The sequence below is a fragment of the Scyliorhinus canicula genome, unplaced genomic scaffold (genome assembly GCF_902713615.1).
Source record: "Scyliorhinus canicula unplaced genomic scaffold, sScyCan1.1, whole genome shotgun sequence".
NCBI lineage: Eukaryota > Metazoa > Chordata > Chondrichthyes > Carcharhiniformes > Scyliorhinidae > Scyliorhinus > Scyliorhinus canicula.
In genome coordinates this window covers 4997594-5013241 of record NW_024055500.1, presented here as the reverse complement: position 1 = coordinate 5013241, position 15648 = coordinate 4997594, and the positions used below count along the sequence as shown (strand labels likewise).

The 15648-nt window shown below is 52.5% G+C and overlaps 1 protein-coding gene across 1 annotated transcript in view; it reads right to left on the bottom strand.

The window, feature by feature from the left end:
• Window positions 1–13599, bottom strand: part of LOC119960451 (serine/arginine repetitive matrix protein 2-like) — a 47109-nt gene extending 33510 nt beyond the window's left edge. Inside the window, exons 1-2 of the mRNA XM_038788176.1 lie at window positions 13411–13599; window positions 8247–8504 (exon numbers count right to left, since the gene is read on the bottom strand). Of these exons, the coding sequence (XP_038644104.1) occupies window positions 8247–8504; window positions 13411–13599 (447 nt within the window). The remainder of the gene's footprint in view (window positions 1–8246; window positions 8505–13410) is intronic.
• Window positions 13600–15648: the final 2049 nt, after the last annotated feature.

Here is a 15648-nt window from a genome sequence, read left to right as displayed (position 1 = left end):
GTGACCCAAGCCGGAATCGAACCTGGGACCCTGGAGCTGTGAAGCGATTGTGCTATCCACAATGCTACCGTGCTGCCCTCAAAGGATTGCCGTCTTTTTCCAGGAGAGGTACAAACTCCCCATCGGGGAATTGAACCCCGGTCTCCTGCTAGACAGGCCGGGATACTAACCACTATACTAACGACGAACAGTTACAGACCTCCATTCGGAAAACATCCTTCCACTGCTAACCTCTGTCTTCTGTGGCCAAGCCGGTTCTGAATCTATCTAGCTCATCCTCCTCTGACCCCTTGTGACCCTATCTTTTGCACCAGCCTGCCAAGAGGGACCTAATCAAATGCTTCACTGAATGTAGACTTGTAGTCATGGGGTGCATCAAGTCCATACTCCCAGAATGCCTTGATCCACTGCAATTCGCATACTGCCCCAACCGGTCCACAGCAGAAGCCATCTCCCTGGCCCTACACTCATCCCTAGAGCATCTCGACAACAAGGACTCCAACATCAGACTCCTATTTATTGACTACAGCTCCGTCTTCAACACCATAATCCCAGCCAAGCTCATATCAAAGCTCCAAAACCTAGAACTTGGCTCCCCACTCTGCAACTGGATCCTCGATTTTCTGACCCACAGACCACAATCAGTAAGAATGAACACCAACACCTCCTCCACAATAGTCCTCAATACCGGTGCCCCGCAAGGCTGCGTACTTAGCCCCCTACTCTACTCCCTGTACACACACGACTGCGTGGTAAAACTTGGTTTCAACTCCATCTACAAGTTTGCTGACGATACGACCATAGTGGGCCGGATCTCGAACAACGACGAGTCTGAATACAGGAGGGAGATAGAGAACCTAGTGGAGTGGTGCAGTGACAACAATCTCTCCCTCAATGCCAGCAAAACTAAAGAGCTGGTCATTGACTTCAGGAAGCAAAGTACTGTACACACCCCTGTCAGCATCAACGGGGCCGAGGTGGAGATGGTTAGCAGTTTCAAATTCCTAGGGGTGCACATCACCAAAAATCTGTCCTGGTCCACCCACGTTGACACTACCACCAAGAAAGCACAACAGCGCCTATACCTCCTCAGGAAACTAAGGAAATTCGGCATGTCCGCATTGACTCTTACCAATTTACAGATGCACCAGAGAAAGCATCCTATCGGGCTGCATCACAGCCTGGTATGGCAACTGTTCGGCCCAGGACCGCAAGGAACTTCAGAGAGTCCTGAACATGGCCCAGTCCATCACACAAACCCGCCTCCTATCCATTGACTCCATCTACACCTCCCGCTGCCGGGGGAAAGCGGGCAGCATAATCAAAGACCCCCTCCCACCCGGCTTACTCACTCTTCCAACTTCTTCCATTGGGCAGGAGATACAGAAGTCTGAGAACACGCACGAACAGACTCAAAAACAGCTTCTTCCCCGCTGTTATCAGACTCCTAAATGACCCTCTTATTGACTGACCTCATTAACACTACACCCTGTATGCTTCACCCGATGCCAGTGTTGTGTAGTTACATTGTGTATCTGTCTTATCTTCAATGTTTTTCATATATGGAACGATCTGTTTGGACTGTACACAGACGAATACTTTTCACTGTACCTTGGTACACGTGGCAATAAACAAATCCAATCTGGAAGAGGTTACAGAGATAGGGAGGGCTGTCGGGGCTGTAGGAGGTTACAGAGATAGGGAGGGATGTAGGGCCTGGAGGAGGTCACAGAGATAGGGAGGATTGTAGGGACTGGATGAGGTTACAGAGATAGGGAGGATTGTAGGGACTGGATGAGATTACAGAGATATGGAGGGTTGTAGGGATTGGAGGAGGTTAAGAGATAGGGAGGGTTGTGGGGGCTGAAGGAGGTTACAGATGCTCTCTCTCACACACACACACTCTCACACTCTCTCTCACACACACTCTATCTCACACACACTCTCTCTCTCACACATGCTCTCTCACACACTCACACACACTCTCACACACATTCTCACACACTCTCTTACACACACTCTCACACACTCTCTCACACTCTCTCACACACACACTCTCACATACTCTCTCTCACACACACGCTCTCTCACACACACACTCTCTCACACACACACACAGACACTCTCTCATCACACACACACACTCCCTTTTACACACAGAGATACTCAGTTGGCTGTGAGATGGGAGATTTCTTACATAACAAACTGGGTGTTGCAGAGACGAAAAGCTGGGGGAAGGGCAGCTGGAACAGCCTCTGTTAAATAAAAGAAATAGAAAATAGCTCAGAGCAGAAGGCTGTTTTTTCAATCGAGGTGGTGGTTGGAACAAGAGAGAGAGAGACAGAGGGAGAGGGTGAGACACAGAGAAAGAAAAGGAGAGACAGAAACAGAGAGAGACAGAGAGAGACAGAGAGAGAGAGACAGAGAAGGGGAGAAAGAGGAGGAGGTGGAGGGACAGAGAGAGAGATAAAGAAGGGGAGAGTGATACAGAGAGTGAGGTTGAGGGAGGGAGTTGGAAAGACAGACGTAGGGAGAGAAAGAGAGAGCGAGGAAGGAAGGGAGAGAGGGAGGGAGAGAGCGAGAGCCAGAGAGAGAGAGAGAGAAAGAGTCAGAGAGAGAGACAGACAGAGAGAGACAGAGACACACAGAGAGAAAGGGAAGGAGAAAGAGGGAGAGAGATAGATAGCGAGATAGATAGTGACAGCTATGTAGAAAGAGCCAGAGGCAGAGGGAAGGCTGGTCAACAGAATCACTCTGTCTCTCTCTCTCTCTCTCTCTCTGTCTCTCTGTCTCTCTCTGTCTGTCTCTCTCTCTGTCTCTGTCTCTCTCTCTCTCTCTCTCTGTGTCTCTCTCTCTGTCTCTCTCTCTCTATCTCTCTCTCTGCCTCTCTCTCTCTCTGTCTCTCTCTCTCTCTCTGTCTCACCCTGGCTCTTTCTACCTCTCAGTCTCTCTCTCTGTTTATCTGTGTCTCTCCCTGGCTCTCTCTATCTCTCAGTCTCTCTTTCTCTCTCTGTCTCTCTCTCTCTGTGCCTCTGTCACTCCCTCCCCCTCCTCCCTCTCCCTGTCTCCCTACCCCTCCCCCTCTCCCTCCCTCCTCCCTCTCTCTCTCTCTCTCCCTCTCTCCCTGTCTCCCTCTCTCCCTCCACCCTCTCCCTCCCCACCCTCCCCACCCTCTCCTCCTCTCTCTCCCTCTCCCCTCGCTACCGTGCATTGCAGCAGCGATTCCTCGGCCAGCCGCCTCCATGCTGGCGGCCGCTGTCCCTGGTGCTGGCGGCCGCTGTCCCTGGTGCTGAATGCCGATGTCTCTGGTGCTGAATGCCGCTGCTCCTGGTGCTGATCCCTGGTGCTGACGGCCGCGGGCGCTGTCCCTGGTGCTGATCCCAGTGGCGGAGCTCGGAGCGGAGCCTCCCAGAGCTGAGAAGGGAATGTGGGGGCGGAGAGATAGAGAGAGGGAGGGAGAGAGAGAGAGGGAGGGGGAGGGAGGGAGGGAGAGAGAGAGGGGGAGGGAGAGAGAGAGAGTGGGAGAGAGAGAGAGGGGAAGAGAGAGGGAGGGAGAGAGAGAGAGACAGGGAGAGAGAGAGGGACAGAGAGAGCGAGAGACAGAGAGAGCGAGAGCCAGAGAGAGAGAGAGCGAGAAAGAGTCAGAGAGAGAGACAGACAGAGAGAGACAGAGAAAGTGAGACACAGAGAGAGAGACAGAGACAGAGTGAGAGTGAGCGAGACAGAGAGAGAGACAGAGAGAAACAGAGTATGGGAGAGAGAGACAGACAGAGACAGACAGAGAGAGAGGGCGAGACAGAGAGTGAGACAGAGAGAGGTAGAGAAAGAGGGAGGGAGGCAGAGAGAGAGATAGAGAGAGGGTGAGAGAGAGAGGGAGAGAGAGACAGAAAAAGAGAGATAGAGGGACAGAGACGGAGACAGAGAGAAAGACTGAGAGACAGAGAGAGAGAGAGAGAAAGAGGGAGGCAACGAAGTAGACAGACAGTGAGAGAGAGACAGAGGGAGAGAGACAGAGAGAAACAGAGGGAGAGGGAGAGAGACAGTGAGAGAGACAGAGAGAGAGTGGGAAACACAGAGAGAAACAGAGACAGAGAGAGAGACATAGAGAGACAGAGAGAGACAGAGGGAGAGAGAGAGAGGCAGTGAGAGAAACAGAGAGTGTGGGAAACACAGAGAGAAAGAGGGAGAGAGACAGAGAGAGACGGAGCGACAGAGAGAGAGAGAAAGAGACTGAGAGAGAAAGGGAGTGAGGCAGAAACAGAGAGAAAGACAGAGAGACAGAGACAGGCTGAGAGAGAGAGAGCTAGAAAGAGAGAGAGACACAGAGAGAGAGACAGAGAGAGGGTTAGAGAGACAGAGAAGGAGCGGCAGAGAGAGAGACAGTGAGAGACAGAGAGAGAAGACAGGGAGAGATAGGCAGAGAAACAGACAGAGAGAGACTGACAGAGAGAGACAGAGAGAGAGAGACAGAGACAGGCACAGAGAGAGAAACAGAGACAGAGACAGAGAGAGACCGTGAGAAAGACAGACAGAAACAGAGAGAGAGAGACAGAGAGGGAGAGAGAGAGAGACAGAGAGATAGGCAGAGAGAGAGACAGTGAGATACAGAGAGAGACAGAGATAGGGAGAACAAGATACAGAGAGATAGAGACAGTAAGGAGACAGAGAGAGAGCGAGAAATACAGAGTGAGATTGGCTTAAGAGAGACATAGAGAGAGGGAGTGAGAGAGAAACAAATAGAGAGAGCGGAGGAGAGAGAGGCACAGATATTGAGGGAGGTAGACTGAGAGAGAAAGAGACATGGAGAGAGACAGAGCGAGACAGAAAGAGAGAGAGACAGAGACAGAGAGAGACAGAAAGAGAGGGAGAGACAGAGAGAGAGAGAGACAGAGTGAGACAGAGGGAGAGACAGAGAGATAGAGACATTGAGATAGAGGGTGCGATTCTCCCGAACAATATCTAAGTGTACTGACAAGTGGGACTTGCGGCGAGTTTCCCGGAGGTGAACGGGGTGGCCGAGGACAGGGTGGTGTCCCACGCGGAGGCTGACAGGCGCCGTAGAGGTGAGGACCACTGGGCTCCACCCGGGGGAACTGTCAAGCGTGAGTAGTGATTGGCCATTGTGACTGCCCCATCCCTGCCACTGACCACGCGTCCATTCTGCCACACCGAGGCCAACACTGCTAGGGTGGCGACCACAGTGGGGAGCCTGGTGCATGACATTGGCACCATTAGTGAAGGTGTCCCGGGTATGGCGCAGTCGGTGACGGACATGGCTGAGGATCTTGGCAAAACGTCCGACTCGTGCGTGTACCATCGACAAGTGAGCCCTGGGCCCTCTGGCCCCAGAGCCGCCTGAGGATGTTGGCCGCTGCGTGTGTGTGGTGTTGCGCCCCGCTGTGCCCGGGCATCAGGGTGTGATTGGGATGCTGGGCAATGACTCCCACGTGTTACAGGGCACGCACACCCACGGGAAACCACTTGGCGTGTGTCAAGTGCTCACTGATCCATGATCGTGTCTCCAGCGCCACCCCCCCCCACCTCCTCACCACCCCATGACCCTCAAGAAGTAGCTGGCCACCATGACAGAGGCGATGAGGATTGACATCCAGATTTCGGTCAAGGGGGCAATGATGGAGGCGATGGACGCCCTACAAAAGACATTGAACGAGTTGGGGGAAGAAAGTGGAGGCGCAGGTGAGGACTGGAGAGAGCCCCTCGATGGATCAGAGCGGCAGGGTCGCCTCTCTGGGAGCAGAAGGCTGGTGGCGGACCCAGGGGAGCTTGAAGGGGAAGGCGAGGACCAGGAGAACGGGTCCCGGCGACAGAACGCCCGGATCGTGGGCCTGTCAGAAGGGCATCAAGGGCAGAGAGAACCTTGTTGGGAGGGCAGACGTGGGCCATGCCGAGGAAACAAGATGGTGGCACAAGATGGCGGGTCCCAAAACAAAGGGAGACCCCGGTGTGTAGGGACGCACCCATGTGGCATACACACAGTTGGTGGACATGTTGGGTACCTCTTTGACAAAGAGAACCCCCGGAGCACAGGGGCGCACCCATGTGGCGTACACACAGTTGGCGGCCATGTTGGGTGTCTCCTGGACAAAGGGAAATCCCGGGGCGCAGAGGGGCGCGCCCACCAGATAAGTGTGTTCTGTGACCTTCCCGTTGCAATGGTGTACACTGAACATCTGGTGACTTCACTGGAATGATGATTGATTGATGAACACGTGGAAAGATAACAAACAGAATACTACTCAGACTAGGCTACTATTTTAGTTTGGTCAACTCTTCTGGAACTAGCAAGGGCTGGTTTAGCGCAGTGGGCTAAACAGCTGGCTTGCGATGCAGAACAAGGCCAGCAGCGTGGGTTCAATTCCCAATTTGACTTGACTTTTCAAAATGCAACACCTCGCACCTATCTGTGTTGAACTGCATTTGCCACTTCTCGGCCCACGTCCCCAGCTGATCAAGATCCTGGTGCCATTTTTGATCACCTTCCTCGTTGTCTACAATGCCAACTATTTTGTGTCATCTGCAATCTTACTGATCATGCCTTGTACATTCTCATCCAAATCATTGATATTGATAACAGACAGCAATGGGCCCAGTACTGAGCCCTGAGGCACACCACGAGTCCCAGGCCTCCAGTACAACAAGCATCCTTCCACCATTACCCTACCACAAAGCCAAATGTATATCCAATTTGCCAGCTCTCCCTGAATTCCATGTGATTTGACCTTCCAGAGCAGCCTGCCATGTGGAACTTTATCAAAGGCCTTACTGAAGTCCTTGTACACTACATCTACTGCCCTGCCCTCATCAACCTTCCTGGTCACTTCATCAAAGAACTCTAACAAATTTGTACGGCATGATCTCCCATGCACAAAGCTGTGCTGACTGCCCCTAATCAAACCCTCTATTTCCAAATGCTTGTAGAATCCGCTCTTGTAACTCACCCAGCACAGATAAGACCATACAACATAGGAGCAGTATTAGGCCACTCGGCCCATCAAGTCTGCTCCGCCATTCAATCATGGCTGATATTTTCTCGTCCCCATTCTCCTGCCTTCCACCCATAACCCCGGATCCCCTTATTGATCAAGAACCTACCTATCTCTCTCTTAAAGACACTCAGTGATTTGGCCTCCACAGCCTTCTGCGGCAAAGAGTTCCACAGATTCACCCACCCTCTGGCTGAAGAAATGCCTCCTCATCTCCGTTTTAAAGCATCGTCCCTTGAAAATGAAAAAAATGAAATGAAAATCGCTTATTGTCACGAGTAGGCTTCAATGAAGTTACTGTGAAAAGCCCCTAGTCGCCACATTCCGGCGCCTGTCCGGGGAGGCTGGTACGGGAATCCAACCGTGCTGCTGGCCTGCTTGGTCTGCTTTAAAAGCCAGCTCAGTGAGCTAAACCAGCCCCTTCAGTCTGAGATGGTGTCCTCTGCTACTAGTTTTTCCTACAAATCCTCGCCACATCCACTCTATCTAGGCCTCGCAGTATCCTGTACATTTCAATAAGATCCCCCCCTCATCCTTCTAAACTCCAGGGGCCTCACGGTAGCATGGTGGTTAGCATCAATGCTTCACAGCTCCAGTGGTCCCAGGTTCGATTCCCAGCTGGGTCACTGTCTGTGTGGAGTCTGCACGTCCTCCCCGTGTGTGCGTGGGCTTCCTCCGGGTGCTCCGGTTTCCTCCCACAGTCCAAAGATGTGCGGGTTAGGTGGATTGGCCATGCTAAATTGCCCGTAGTGTAAGGTTAATGGGGGGATTGTTGGGTTACGGGTATACGGGTTACGTGGGTTTAAGTAGGGTGATCATTGCTCGACACAACATCGAGGGCCAAAGGGCCTGTTCTGTGCTGTACTGTTCTATGTTCTATGTTCTAAGTACAGACCCAGAGTCCTCAACCGTTTCTCCTACGACAAGCTCTTGTTGGGTTACGGGTATAGGGTGGATACGTGGGTTTGAGTAGGGTGATCATGGCTCGGCACAACATTGAGGGCCGAAGGGCCTGTTCTGTGCTGTACTGTTCTATGTTCTATTCCAGGGATCGTTCTTGTGAACCTCCCTCTGGACCCTTTCCAAGGCCCCAGCACGTCCTTCCTTAGATACGGGGCCCAAAACTGCTCACAATACTCCAAATGGGGTCTGACCAGAGCCTTATACAGCCTCAGAAGTATATCCCTGGATGTCAGGTTTACCGCTCTATAATTCCCAGGTTTCTCTTTGCTCTTCTTTTACCAAGGGGACGACATTTGCCACCCTCCAGTCTTCTGATACCTCGCCCGTGGTTAACGATGATGCAGATATCTCAGCCAGGGTTCCTGCAATATCTCGTCCATCCTCACGCAGTGTTCTTGGATGTACCTGGTCAGGGCCAGGAGATTTATCCACCATCATACATTTGAATACGTCCATCACCTCCTCTACTGTAATGCGAACTGTTTCCAATATATCTGCACTAACCTTCCCAGGTTCCCAAGTCTTCCTGTCTTTCTCCTATCAATGACACGGCGGGATTCATTAAGCTGGAGAGGGTCAAATTCGCCCTGAGGGGGTCGGTACAAGGGTTCTTTAGGAGGTGGCAGCCTTTCCCCAACTTTACATAGATTTACATAGAATTTACAGTGCAGAAGGAGGCCATTCGGCCCATCGAGTCTGCACCGGCTCTTGGAAAGAGCATCCTACCCCCTACCCAAGGTCAACACCTTCACCCTCAGTAACCCCGCCCAACACTAAGGGCAATTTTGGACACTAAGGGGGGTCGGTACAAGGGTTCTTTAGGAGGTGGCAGCCTTTCCCCGACTTTACATAGATTTACATAGAATTTACAGTGCAGAAGGAGGCCATTCGGCCCATCGAGTCTGCACCGGCTCTTGGAAAGAGCATCCTACCCCCTACCCAAGGTCAACACCTCCACCCTATCCCCATAACTCAGTAACCCTGCCAACACTAAGGGCAATTTTGGACACTAAGGGCAATTTATCATGGCCAATCCACCTAACCCGCACATCTTTGGACTTTCTGGCTCAACGATAAGGAACTAGGTCAGCAGCAGCAGCAACCCGGGGGTGGGGGGGGAGGGGGGGGGTTTCAGGGGGATAATGTTTAAGTGAATTTGCTTATTGTTAATTTTGTTGTTTATTGGGTTTGGGGAGGGGAGGGGGGGTTTGTTACATGCATTGTTGCGGGTGCCGGGGGGGGGTGTTTATTATTGTTATTATTATTATTGTTCTGTTGATATATACTTTTCAAAAAATTCCAATAAAAATTATTTTTTTTTAAACACAGGGAAGAGGGGCTGGTTTAGCTCACTCGGCTAAATCGCTGGCTTTTAAAGCAGACCAAGGCAGGCCAGCAGCACGGTTCGATTCCCGTACCAGCCTCCCCGGACAGGCGCCGGAATGTGGCGACTAGGGGCTTTTCACAGTAACTTCATTTGAAGCCTACTCGTGACAATAAGCCATTTTCATTTTCATTCATTTCAAATGTTCAGTGAGAATCTCACCTATCTCCTGCGGTGCCACATTAATGTGCGTCCACCTCGGCACCGATATTTAAAAAGGATTTTTATTCCCCTAATTTTTTACATTTTCTCCCAAATTTACACCTACCAACAATAAACAACAATCAGTGACAGATATGTCAATCCCCAGATCAATAACAACGATCCCATCCTCCTACCAAACCCCAAACATTCGCCCGCATGGTCACACGAACAAATGACAAAAAGGAATCAGGAATCATCCATAGTCACCATTAACACACACAGTCCCCCTCCCCTCAACCGTCCCACCCACCCACCCCAACAGACACACCCCCCTCCCCCCAAACCCTCCCACCCACCCCGCCCCAACTAATGTTCGATGTGATCCAGTTCTCGAAAGTGCATGATGAATAACGCCCATGAATTGTAGAACCCCTCCATCTCCAAGGCAGCACGGTAGCATTGTGGATAGCACAATCGCTTCACAGCTCCAGGGTCCCAGGTTCGATTCCGGCTTGGGTCACTGTCTGTGCGGAGTCTGCACATCCTCCCCGTGTGTGCGTGGGTTTCCTCCGGGTGCTCCGGTTTCCTCCCACAGTCCAAAGATGTGCAGGCTAGGTGGATTGGCCATGATAAATTGCCCTTAGTGTCCAAAATTGCCCTTAGTGTTGGGTGGGGTTACTGAGTTATGGGGATAGGGTGGAGGTGTTGACCTTGGGTAGGGTGCTCTTTCCAAGAGCCGGTGCAGACTCGATGGGCCAAATGGCCTCCTTCTGCACTGTAAATTCTATGTAAATCTATGTAAATCCTTCCCCTCAGTTCAAACCTGACCTTCTCAAGAGTCAAGTATTCCAACAGGCCCCCCTCGTCACGCCAGGGCACAGGGTGGAGAGGTTGACCTCCACCCTAACAGGATCCGCCTTCGAGCGATCAATGAGGCAAAGGCTACAACATCGGCCTCCGCGCCCGTTCCCAACCCCGGCTGGTCGGAATATGGCCTCCCGGGGGCCCGGGTCCAGTTTCACGTGCACCACTTTCGCCGTTGTGCGGCTCTGCCCATAGGGGGAGATGAGGCGCTTGTACAGGGCTCCACCCTCGGCTCCGCCCATGGCCCCTCCCACTACCGGAAGTATAAAGTGCTGCAGCCGTGTGAGCCTGCTCTCAGTTCTTAGGTCGCAGGCAGGCTCAGTCGTAAGACTATTAAAACCACAGTTTACTTCCAATCGTGTCTCTAGTGAATTGATGGTCACGTCAATGCATAAACCCGAACATTGACCCCCCCCCCCCCCCCCCCCCCCCCCCCCCCCCCCTTAAGGCGAACTTTATTTTCTCGAGGCTGAGAAACCCAGCCATGTCGCTAACCCAGGTCTCTACACTCGGGGGCTTTGAGCCCCTCCACATTAACAAGATCCGTCTCCGGGCTACCAGGGAGGCAAAGGCCAGGACGTCGGCCTCTTTCGCCCCCTGAGCTCCCGGCTCTTCCGACACTCCCAAAGATCGCTACCTCCAGACTCGGCACCACCCGTGTTTTTAGCAGCGTAGATATCGCCTTAACAAAACGCTGCCAAGACCCTCTGAGCTTCGGGCATGTCCCAAAACATGTGGACATGGTTTCCTGGGCTTCCTGCACACCTCGCACACCTATCCTCTACCCCGAAAAACTTGCTCATCCTAGCCACTGTCGTGTGTGCCCAGTGAACTACCTTAAATTGTATCAGGCTAAGCCTGGCACATGATGAAGAGATATTAGCCCTGCTTAAGACATCCGCCCACAGAACTCCCTCTATCTCTCCTCCTAGCTCGTCCTCCCACTTACCCTTTAGTTCCCCTATCTGAGTTTCCTCCGACTCCATAAGTTTGCAGAGTTTACATAGAATTTACAGTTCAGAAGGAGGCCATTCGGCCCATCGAGTCTGCACCAGCTCTTGGAAAGAGCACCCTACCCCCTACCCAAGATCAACACCTCCACCCTATCCCCATAACCCAGTAACCCCACCCAACCCTAAGGGCAATTTTGGTCACTAAGGGCAATTTATCATGGCTAATCCACCTAACCCGCACATCTTTGAACTGTGGGAGGAAACCGGAGCACCCGGAGGAAACCCACGCACACACGGGGAGGATGTGCAGACTCTGCACAGACAGTGACCCAAGCCGGGAATCGAACCTGGGACCCTGGAGCTTCTTTGTAGATATCTACCTTCCCCTCTTACCCCCATGTTCTGGAAACTACCCTGTCCTGTATCCCCCATGGCAGCAGCAGCGTAAAGGCCGGAAGCTGCCTTCTCAGAAGGGTCTTCGCAGAACGTCCGACTCGTGCGTGTACCGTCGACAAGTGACCTGGGTCCTCCAGCCCCAGAGTCCCCTGAGGATGTTGGCCGTTGTGTGTGTGTGGTGTTGCGTCCCGCTGTGCCCTGGCATCAGGATATGATTGGGATGCTGGGCAATGACTCCCACGTGTTACAGGGCACGCACACCCACAGATACCTACAGATATCTAAACCCATTCCCTGCTGGCAATTCAAATTTCTCCTCCGAATCCTTCAAGCTAGGGAAGCTCCCATCAATAAATAGATCTCCCATCCTCTCGATCCCTGCTCTCTGCCCTCTCCAAAGCCCTCCATCAAGTCTTCCCGGTACAAACCAAGGGGTTGTTGTAAATCGGGGCCCAGACCGACACTTCCTCCGCTCTCCTATATTCCCTCCACTGACCCCAGACTCTCAGAGTTGCCATTACCACCGGGCTTGTGGAGTATTGGGCCGGCGAGAACGGCAGAGGTGCCGTTATCGGTGCCCCCCAAACGTGTGTTTTTGCACGATGCCGCCTCTTCCCGCTCCCACACCCCCCCCCCCTCCCCCCCACTTCTTAATTACGGCTATATTAAAAGTTCAGCAGCGCCAACCCCCCCCCCCCCCCGGACTACGTTCCAACAAACACTTTCCACACACATCTTCTACCCCCTCAAAGAGCCGGCTCATCCTCGCCCTTGTGAGGTGCGTTCCACATACCACTTTCAGCTGTATCAGCCCCAACCTGTACCAGGTCCTGAGGTGCCGTGTGCTGGCCGCACCTTTGGAAAGGGTTTTCTGGGATCTTGTTATTGAATTGGAACAGTTAAGGAGGAATTCATTAAGGTTATACATAGAGAACTGTAGCTGTGTGGGGTATTTATGTTTGTAGTTGATGAAGATGCTTACTGTGTGTGTTTATAAAAACGTTAACTAGATTTGTAGATTCAACTTTGTTTTTGATTAAAAGGCCTCCGTTGAATAACAAGGTAAGGGGCAGCACGGTAGCATGGTGGTTAGCATAAATGCTTCACAGCTCCAGGATCCCAGCTTCGATTCCCGGCTGGGTCACTGTCTGTGTGGAGTCTGCACGTCCTCCCCGTGTGTGCGTGGGTTTCCTCCGGGTGCTCCGGTTTCCTCCCACAGTCCAAAGATGTGCGGGTTAGGTGGATTGGCCAGGCTAAATTGCCCGTAGTGTCCTAAAAAGTAAGGTTAAGGGGGGGGGTTGTTGGGTAACGGGTATAGGGTGGATACGTGGGTTTGAGTAGGGTGATCATTGCTCGGCACAACATCGAGGGCCGAAGGGCCTGTTCTGTGCTGTACTGTTCTATGTTCTATGAAAGTGGGCCCTCGTGCTCCCCGTAACCAAAATCGGTCAACAGTTGTAGGTCAGGTGAACTCCATGACATACTTTGGAGTTTTCGCAACCCTGGCTGCCTGGAACGTACAGCCGCTCAACTAGGTTCAGGGTCTCGCAGGCATCCGCCCCTATAATGGACTCGCGTTTCGTGTCCACGGGGGAGAGTGGGACGATGTGACTCCTGCTGTGTACCCATGCTTCGCGTTCACGTTCCCCCAGCGTCTCAATCTCATTCCCGCGTTGTCCATCAGCACTGTTGGTGGATTTACGGTGGACCTCACAGCAAATCGCACTGGCTGAGGAGGTTTGCCCTGGCCCCGGTGTCGAGCTTGCGTTTTATCAGTGTGTCGCCCAGCATCGCTGGAATTGTCCGGTCTGTTTTCGACAGCGGCAGCTGGATCGTCGTTGTTATCCCAACTGGTCAGTAAAAACTCTTCCTCATTTATATTCGGACTCATCGGGGGTGGGGGGGGGGCGCGATTCTCCAAAAGGGAGACAAAGTGTTCACGCCGTCGTGAACGCCATCGCTCGGGGACCACCGGTGGCCAGCATGGTGCTGGAGTGGTTCACGCCACTCCACTTCCCGGCGCCAAATGGGCGCCGCGCATGCGCAGTTTGGGTCGCGCCGATCTGCGCATGCGCGGGGGACTTCTTCAGCGCGCCGGCCCCTAAGCAACGTGGCGCGGGGGTTTCAGAGGGCCGGCCGCGCAACAAAGTGGTTCGCGCCGGCAGCGGCCAGGGTGAACGGCGCCGGCGGGACTCTGCTTTTCTCGCGTCAAAAATTCGCACCTCGGAGAATCGTGCGCCGACGTCGGGGCGCGGTTGCGCCGATTCTCCGGCCCGGCGCGTGAAAAAACACTGTTTTGCAAAATGATTTTGACGGCCACACCGGGAACAAACTTTGCCATGCGCTGGACGTTGCCGTGGTTCATGTCAGCTGACGCATTTCTGGCGCAAGATGGCGGCTCCTGTCGCCTGCTTAAAATGGCCGCCTGAACGTTTCTTATGGAACTGCGTCACAGATCTGATGGCCGCACAACTAGTATTTTAACACAATCACAGTTTATTATCAAACATCGGATTAGTTCTGTACTTGATAACTTACACACTACGACACATTAGGCTATATCTAGCAGTTGAACCGAACTGTACTTACCTTCCAAGTGGACGGCTCTGTGCAGATTAGATAAGGCCTTTGTCTAAGTCCCTACGTGTCGCGGTTGGAGGTGGCCGGGTCCTTGAACTGGGCTGGTTCACAGAAGCCAAATCACAGGGCCCAAGAAAGAGAGAGACTGTTCGTCGCGCAGTTCCTCCGATCTTTCGCGCTCTCTCGGGCGGGTCCCAACTCGGGATCCAAGGGGCTGGTTTAGCACAGTGGGCCCTCAATGTTGTGCCGAGCCTTGTCCGAAACCAAGATCAAGCTATCCCACTCCCTGTCATTCTGGTCTGCTCCATGTGCCCATCCAATAACCGCTTGGAAGTTCTTAAAGTGTCTGACTCCACTATCACAGCAGGCAGTCCATTCCACACCCTAACCACTCTCTGAGTAAAGAACCTACCTCGGACATCCCTCCTATATCTCCCACCCCGAATCTTATAGCTATGCCCCCTTGTAACAGCTACACCCACCCGAGGAAATAGTCTCTGTACATCCACCCTATCTATCTCCCTCATCATCTTCTACACCTCTATTAAGTTGCCTCTCATCCTCCTCCGCTCCAAGCTCCCTCAACCTTTCCTCATAAGACCTACCCTCCAATCCAGGCAGCATCCTGGTAAATCTCCTTTGCACCCTTTCCAATGCTTCCACATCCTTCCTATAGTGCGGTGACCAGAACTGCACACAATACTCCAAATGTGGTCTCACCAGGGTCCTGTACAGTTGCAGCATAACCCTGCGGCTCTTAAACTCAAGCCCCCTGTTAATAAACGCCAACACACTATAGGCCTTCTTCACGGCTCTATCCACTTGAGTGGCAACCTTCAAAGATCTGTGGACATGAACCCCAAGATCTCTCTGTTCCTCCACATTCCTCAGAACCCTGCCGTTGACCCTGTATTCCGCATTCAAATTTGTCCGACCAAAATGAATCACCTCGCACTTATCAGGTTTAAACTCCATCTGCCACTTCTCGGCCCAGCTCTGCATCCTATCAATGTTTCTTTGCAGCCCACAACAGCCCTCCACCTCATCCACTACTCACAGGGTATCTCTCCCCTCTCACCTTCAACCTTTGCCCTCTAGTTCTAGACTCCTCCACCTTTGGGAAAAGATGTTGACCATCTATCTTATCTATGCCCCTCATTATTTTACAGACCGCTATAAGATCACCCCTAAGCCTCCTACGCTCCAGGGAAATAAGGCCCAATCTATCCAGCCTCTCCGTATAACTCAGACCATCAAGTCCTGGAAGCATCCTCGTAAATCTCAGTTGGTGGTAAGGCACAGAACCGGACAATCCGAAAAAAAACAACATTTAAAGATATATTTTTCGTGCGCGTACCCA